General features: G+C 45.0%; 1 protein-coding gene across 1 annotated transcript; it reads right to left on the minus strand.

The window, feature by feature from the left end:
- Positions 1–362: 362 nt before the first annotated feature.
- On the minus strand, positions 363–7,817 carry ccndbp1 (cyclin D-type binding-protein 1). Its single transcript, XM_029114259.2, has 11 exons — positions 7,681–7,817; positions 7,294–7,356; positions 6,847–6,926; positions 5,563–5,644; positions 5,089–5,185; positions 4,682–4,755; positions 3,677–3,753; positions 2,750–3,003; positions 2,144–2,204; positions 1,350–1,396; positions 363–538 (listed from the first exon to the last, which is right to left on the minus strand). The coding sequence occupies exons 1-11, from the start codon at positions 7,766–7,768 to the stop codon at positions 430–432; spliced, it is 1,032 nt and encodes a 343-aa protein (XP_028970092.2). The 5' UTR covers positions 7,769–7,817; the 3' UTR covers positions 363–429.

Genomic DNA, 7,817 nt, shown 5'->3' on the forward strand with positions numbered 1-7,817 from the left:
TGTCTAGATTTCCACAATTTCTTTATTGTTGGGTTGTTTATCAAAGTTAGCGGGCTGATTGTAAAATATGCCTCTAAGAAACTGACAGAAAAACACTTCTCTAAAGCCAAAAGTAATCCACAAAATGGGCATACATTCATGAAGCCAGATGATGTTGTGGAACGTACACACTGGTCTTACATTCAACAAATGACCCGGTCCTGCGCAACACACACATACATACACACACACACCCACCCACATACATACACACCCACCCACATACATACACACCCACCCACATACATACACACCCACCCACATACATACACACCCACCCACATACATACACACCCACCCACATACATACACACCCACCCACATACATACACACCCACCCACATACATACACACCCACCCACATACATACATACATACACATACCCCAGTCTAACTGGAGCTCTGAATCAGAGCTCTGATCTTGTGCAGATTGTGATCCACAGCCCCGTATAGAAACTGCACCCAGTTCAGGTCTGCTTCCAAACACACATGACTCGCCCTGAGGAGGAAGGAAAGAGCCCTGCTCGTCACCTCATTCCAACATTTACTTCCAAGGAAAATCCCACCTTAACCTGACGTGCCCGTTCAACATATATAGACTGGTACAGCCCTGGAGATACTGTGGGAAGTGGCTGAAATAGTCTGCGGTTATTTCATCAGAGTGTAATGGCTGCCTTCCCGTTGTGATGGATGGGAAAACTGTTTTGACGTGTCTGTTCAAACTGAGCTGCAAAACCATGCTGCATCGGCAAACATCAACAAGCTATCCGAGGACTTGGATGTCTAGCGTTTTGTTTCATTTAATCGAATGTGCATTCTTGCCCTAATGTTTCAATTCAAAATCTCAATACTGAAATGCATCCCAATTCAATTCTCTTGAATATTTTGTTTCACTTCATTTCGTTTTTTAAAATCGCGGTAGTTCTCCGTGAATAAGAAGTGATATGCTAGCTGAAGGTCACATTAAACTATATTATTACGGTAGCATTGTAAAAACATATTTGTTCTTACTTTTTTGTATTGTTGCCAAAATTATTTCATGGAATATTCTGGTACATCCATAGTATCTGAATAATCATTTTTGAAAATTAAGTGACCCATTTAGAAAGTTCAGAATATTTAAGATAAATGTTTTGTGAGAATGACCCCTCCAGCCTACAAGTAATGAATTTGGAAGCTAGTGGTTCTTGGCAGCCTGCAGGTAGTTCAGTCAGGTCTCTCCTGAGGACCCACGGCTGCAAGACGTTCTGCAGGTGAAGACGTTATGCTCCCTGATGAACAGGTGCGTAGACCAGTCCTACTGTACTCACCTCACGATATCCAACACTTTCTTTATTACCGAGGCCAGCCTGCACGCCTAGAGGGAGGAGCGGGGTGACAGAAGAGGCAAGTGTTGGATTCTGACATTACTAACAGGGCATGGTCAGGGACAGAATCTCAATCACATGTTTTGTCAGCAGAAGTATTGTGACAGTAAATGTTGCTTTAAAGGGGCATTCTGAAGTCACTGCATTCATTTTAAAACCAATTAATTCATATTCAATTATGAGAAGGTATATTATTATGCACATCAATATATACCATGTCTGTTTCAGAGTACTATAGGGACAAAACTCAGGGGATCACAGCTGTTCAAAGTAAAAATGCCTAGAACACTGGACAGCACTATATGCTTATAGAAAACTGTATATTCTACATTTTCTGTAGCAAACAAACCTTCAGTGCAAAACAGTTATTTCATACAGATGCAGAAACATACAAATGGATTCCACAACAAGGTAATGTAGCTCTGGGGAAGTAGATAAAGGGAATGTTGGGATTCTATTCACACAAGCCCGTTAAGTACAATATGCAGGACTTTCCCTTTAATAACAATACGCATGACTTTACCTTTAATGACAATATGCAGTACTTCACATTTAGGTAGAGCATGCATATGAACACACACACTGGACCCTTCCACTGTACTTCAACAAAGCCTTTCATTAAGGGCCCCCCAGCAAGAGCGAAGGAAACCCCGAAATATCCTCATCATTCATCTGGAGTCACCAAATAATTTCCACGCTGAAAGTATTTGCGACTGCGACGATGTAAAGGGACTTACGTTCTCCTCCACTCCGGAGTACTCCATGGGGGGGTAGAGACTGAGAGCCAGGTCATCAACACTACAGACACACAGGGTCAGAGGTCAGCATCATAGACAAGCATTGATTCCTGAGGTAAAGTATCTTTATTAGTCCACCATTAACACACACCCCAACAGCCTATTCCAGGGGTGACATTAATTAATACAAATTAGCACGGAGAATACAACCCAAAACCACCTTGGGCAAAACATTTATTGGGCACAGCGAACATCCGAGAACTGCAGGAGTCTAAAAAGATTACTTCATCATCAAAAGAAACTGAGATTGATACCACTGCTCAACCCCAGAATGTCAACACGGAGGAAGGGGCGAGGGCTGAATTCTGTCAACGTGGAGGAAGGGGCGAGGGCTGAATTCTGTCAAAACTGAGGAAGGGGCGAGGGCTGAATTCTGTCAACGCGGAGGAAGGGGCGAGGGCTGAATTCTGTCAACGTGGAGGAAGGGGCGAGGGCTGAATTCTGTCAAAACTGAGGAAGGGGCGAGGGCTGAATTCTGTCAAAACGGAGGAAGGGGTGAGGGCTGAATTCTAGGGCTGGATTTTTGGAGCCCACCATCGCCTTTACCTGGGGCTGATCTCCTTGGCGATGTCGGCCAGGTCGTCCAGCTGCGCCACGTTCTCTGGCGTGCTCACGTCGCCGTTGGCCTTGACCGCGGACGACAGCTTCCTCAGGCAGGCGGCGGAGGCCTTGACCAGGCCCTGACAGGGCGCCATGAGCTGCCGGTCCTCCTCAGACCAGTATGTGTCCTGGTTACCACGCGACTCCAGGTCCTCGTCGTCCAGCACGTCGCTGAACGGGTCCTGGCTCTCTGCCTGCGCCTGGGGGGGGGGGGTGGTGGGGGGTGAGAACACACCGGGGCTACGTCCCAAATATCACTCTGTCCTCCCAATGCACTCCCCTTTACACAACCATACGTTTATTTTGTAAGGAAATTACAGATATGGTTGAAATATCCATCCTTCCACAGATGGTCAGGAGAAAATGACAAATGTGTACAGACAGTTTGATCAAATTAGCTAGTAAAACAACTAGAACGGTTAACGTATATAAAGTATTCCTGTAGGAAATTGATTGAGAAGAGAAAAGAAAATCTCTGGTGAGAGAGTGAGAAGAGAAATGAACGTCTCTGGTGAGAGAGTGAGAAGAGAAAAGAAAGTCTCTGGTGAGAGTGTGAGAAGAGAAAAGAAAGTCTCTGGTGAGAGAGTGAGAAGAGAAAAGAAAGTCTCTGGTGAGAGTGAGAAGAGAAAAGAAAGTCTCTGGTGAGAGAGTGAGAAGAGAAAAGAAAGTCTCTGGTGAGAGAGTGAGAAGAGAAAAGAAAGTCTCTGGTGAGAGAGTGAGAAGAGAAAAGAAAGTCTCTGGTGAGAGAGTGAGAAGAGAAAAGAAAGTCTCTGGTGAGAGAGTGAAGAGAAAAGAAAGTTTCTGGTGAGAGAGTGAGAAGAGAAAAGAAAGTCTCTGGTGAGAGAGTGAGAAGAGAAATGAAAGAGTGAAGACCTGCTCCATCTCCTCCACAGCGTCCTTCACCACCCCGACGTAGGAGGTCAGGAGACCAAGGACAGCCGCCTGGTTATCTGTGTGGATCAACAGGAAAAGGACAGACATGAGAAGCTGCTGTAGAGGAGTCCTAAAAACAAATTACAGGGCCAAACATTTGTGTCTCGCAATGAGTGAAACTGAACGTGCACTCAAAAGATTAGGATTCTGTGTATGAGGCAAATCACAATCGACAATACAAAGGCCTAAACATGTATATTTTAATTTATATTATATACACACTGAACAAAATTATAAACGGAACACTTTTTTTTTTTTACCTCCATCATGAGCTGAAGACTCTATGTACACAAAAGGCCTATTTCTGTCAAATATTTTTCACAAATCTGTCCAAATCTGTGTTAGTGAGCACTTCTCCTTTGCCGAGATAATCCATCCCCAATACAGTGTAGAACTATTGAGACAGCCCAGTCCTATTCAGGACAGATTCAGTGCAGAACTATTGAGACAGACCTGCATGATACAGCACAACCGTATTCAAAACATATTCAGGCCAATACTGCCTCCAACAGGCTGATAGCCTTTCCCACCAATAAAAGCCTGATTTATTGTTTTCGCCCTAACACTCACACAACCTGATTCAAATGTTGCCCTACCACTTACACACTTGATTGACGCAGTCAACCAATCATCAAGTCTTTAATTTGAATCAGGCGTGTGAGCGTGTTAGGGCAAAAACAAAAACGTGCACCCCTTGGGGTCCTCAGGACCAGGATTGGGAAACACTGGTCAGCAGGTTGGACAGTATTTAATGTCAATTCAGGCGCTTCTGATACTCCAGAGAAGGGTTAGTTTTGGCATTCAAAAGGCATTTATCATACAGATGAAGAGACATGCCTTCCTATCTGACACACCCCAGGCACTCAAGTCAGCTCTCTGCGGGTCACGTCAATCTGTGACTTCCATAGGCTGCCGAACTAGATGGATTCTGCAGTGTTTACTCACCTCTTGGCAAGTGTTCGAACTTGTCGCAGGCCGACCAAACGCCACCTGTAGACTGGAGCTGCTCCTGCGACAAGCTGCAAAACATAAACGGCCTGACTGAGCCAACGGCAATCTGGAACCAACGCTGGGAAATTAGCTAACCAGACAATGCAAAGAACGGTCACTGTACTAGGAGGTCTTTATTTAATCTTTACTCTGAAACTCTCCGAAAAACAAACAATACAACACCAAAACTAACAAACTGAATTACGGAAAACCATGGAATTCTGGAGGAGTAACTGGCCTTTAGAAAACCCTAACTGTGAGCGTGCATCAACGTGGCCTGACCCCAAACCCGCGGCCTGACCCCAAACCCGCGGCCTGACCCCAAACCCGCGGCCTGACCCCAAACCCGTGGCCAGCGCTACCTTTGGAGTGGCGAGCTGACGATGACGTCCACCAGCTGCACAACACCGTCCAGGACCTCCGCCGTGGCGTCCCTCACCAGTCTCCTCAAAGACACGCCTGCTCAGGGAGAAGACGGGTCAGAGACATCTGGGACTTCAGAACCTCTCCCACAGAGGCCCGTCAGGTGTGGCAGCCGTAAAATGGTTAAGATACATGGAGCTGTGGTCCGGGGGGGGCGGCCTGTCGGTCTTGGACAACTGACTACGACGCACATGTACTGCTGCAGCATGGTTTCGGATGTGAGCACACCGCTATCTAAGCAAACACTCATCTATCGTTTCCTACCGTCGCCATAGCAATTACTGGAAAATGTATCATTTTTAAATAAAATGCATGGAGTTGAACGGGGTCCCAAAGGAAGAGATTTCTCAAATTCTCTTCCTTGGACATATTTAGTCATTGCTCTGAAATCAGTACTACATGCAGACAGTTACCATGGCTTTTAGGCAACCAGTAATATACAGTGGACAACACCAATACACTTTTCTGGATGGACTCAGCAAGCCTCACACCATCCTGAGGAGGAGAAAACAAGAAAAAGTTTATAATGAAGAAATGATTACAAGCACACAGGCAACTAAAATAAAAAAAACACAGCAAATATGTATGTGCTTTGTTGTCATAGAGACAGTGGTGAAAAACAGAGGACAAAGACCAGCTGAATCAGCAGTGAGGTGTCTACCCATACTGCCGTAGTGCATGTGCATCAGACCCACGGCCACAGGGACTACCTTCAGACAGACCAGGGGGAATACTGTGACACAGGGTCATGGGTGTTATGGAAATGTTGAACTAAGGTGCGTTAGAGAAATGTCTGTCTTTCCAGTGGCTGATATGTAAATCAGTACTTTGATTGTGACACACATGTTCTATATAATATCAGAGGATTGTTAGGTATTTGGGCCATGTCCTCCTGCCTAGAAGAAGGATGTATTCTTTGTCGTCCTATACATGTATGAATGAGTTACTAGTTAAAGATGCCGAGAGGGGTCTGGTGTTTGAATAGGAGACATCCTTGACCGGCACGGGTGGATTAGAGGGGTACTCGTAAATCCCTTTAGTGTCTCTGTTGATTAACCAGACATTGTGTCTCCTCAGGGGTTGAGAAGGATAAGGTGGGGGGACAGCCCGCCCTTTGGGTAAACTCTTGTGACAAGACCGATGGCAGCATCTTACCACACCCCTTTTTCTATGTGATATATACGGCTGAATGAGCTATATTGAGTCAGAGACTCCTCAGACGATTATGTGTGTGTAAGCGGTTGACGCGTCTCTCATATGTGCATAATAGTTAATAAAACTGTTAGAATGTACAAAGAGAACTTTGTCTCTGTGTTCCTTACTCCGAGTGTCGATACATTGGAATTTCCATCACAAGGGTCAGCCAGCTCACGGCTACATTTCAAGTCCCGTGACCAGAGGGGTCCAAGCCAATAACTCCAGTCGACATGCACTGCTGAAGCATGGGTTAGAATCTGCTCTTACGGGGGGGGGGGGGGCGGTCTCTTTAAATAACGCAAAAACGTCTGAAAATGCTGGATTAAAAAGAAGTCGGAGGAAAGAGACAATACGCTACAAAGCAACAAGGCTAGTGGGCGCCTGTTCTGTCGGGTTCATTTTTCCTGTCTTATATATAATCCCCAGATGGTTCTCCTAATTCACCTCTCTCCCACTATCTTTATCTTTCTACCTCCTACACATGGAAAATAGTTTCTCACCTCTTGTGTCGGCAGGGGGGGCTTGGAGAAGGCCAGGCTGAGTTTAGTGGCTTCCTGGGAAGCTGCTTTAACAGCTTGATCTGAGGAGTGAACAGTTAAACGTTATTCAGTGTCTCCCCCCAACACAACTCCACTAAAGCCTCAGACAAACTAATATTTAAGGAAAGTGAAATGAAAGACACCTCTATTGGTGTTTGTTTGCTGTGTTTCTGATTTATCTATATATCGGCAACAATAAGTGGCTAAAATAAGTGTTAGGCATCAGGGCTAAGTGACATTTAGCCATATGATTATTTGGTTTTAGGTTACGTTTCATGTAATGTGAGGATTAGCAAGACAAGGCATTTTTAAAATAGCAATCAACATTGCTGTCCCCATTCTGATAGCCAAGTAAACGCGCTGCCGGGTGCGTTTGTGTGTCCGCGTAGAAAAAAAGGTACACTCAACTCAGCGTATCCCAAAAGTTTGTAAGGTTGAACACCCCAGCATCTGACTCGTTGGACTCCCCATCTGAAAACAGAAATACATATTCAAAAGCCAGTTTCGATTGCTGTACTATTTTGCTTACTCGCGGCAAACTCACAGCTAATTTTATGTAGCTAGTGACACGACTAGACAAAAATACATGACCAGCTAAAACACAACACCCTAAACCATATCAAACTCCTCAGAGGGCACGACATGTTATCTGCACCACAACCGCGTTGTTGACTGCCTCTAGCCAGCTAGCAACAACAGCTATCACATGGTTTTGGAATAAGGCAAGCTACATGGTACATTTATGAAAAATAAAACATGTATTAATAAACATAGCTTGTAACGACACGCACATACCTTTCACCCGGTCTCGAACACACTGGACCGAATTCAGGATATTTCGTAAAGGGACAGATACGTCCGAACAAGAATTATCAGCGCTCATGGCACCATGGACCGAACCTAATATTGTGGAACCAATGTAAGTTAGGCGA

The sequence above is a fragment of the Esox lucius genome, chromosome 17 (genome assembly GCF_011004845.1).
Source record: "Esox lucius isolate fEsoLuc1 chromosome 17, fEsoLuc1.pri, whole genome shotgun sequence".
Taxonomy (NCBI): Eukaryota; Metazoa; Chordata; class Actinopteri; order Esociformes; family Esocidae; genus Esox; species Esox lucius.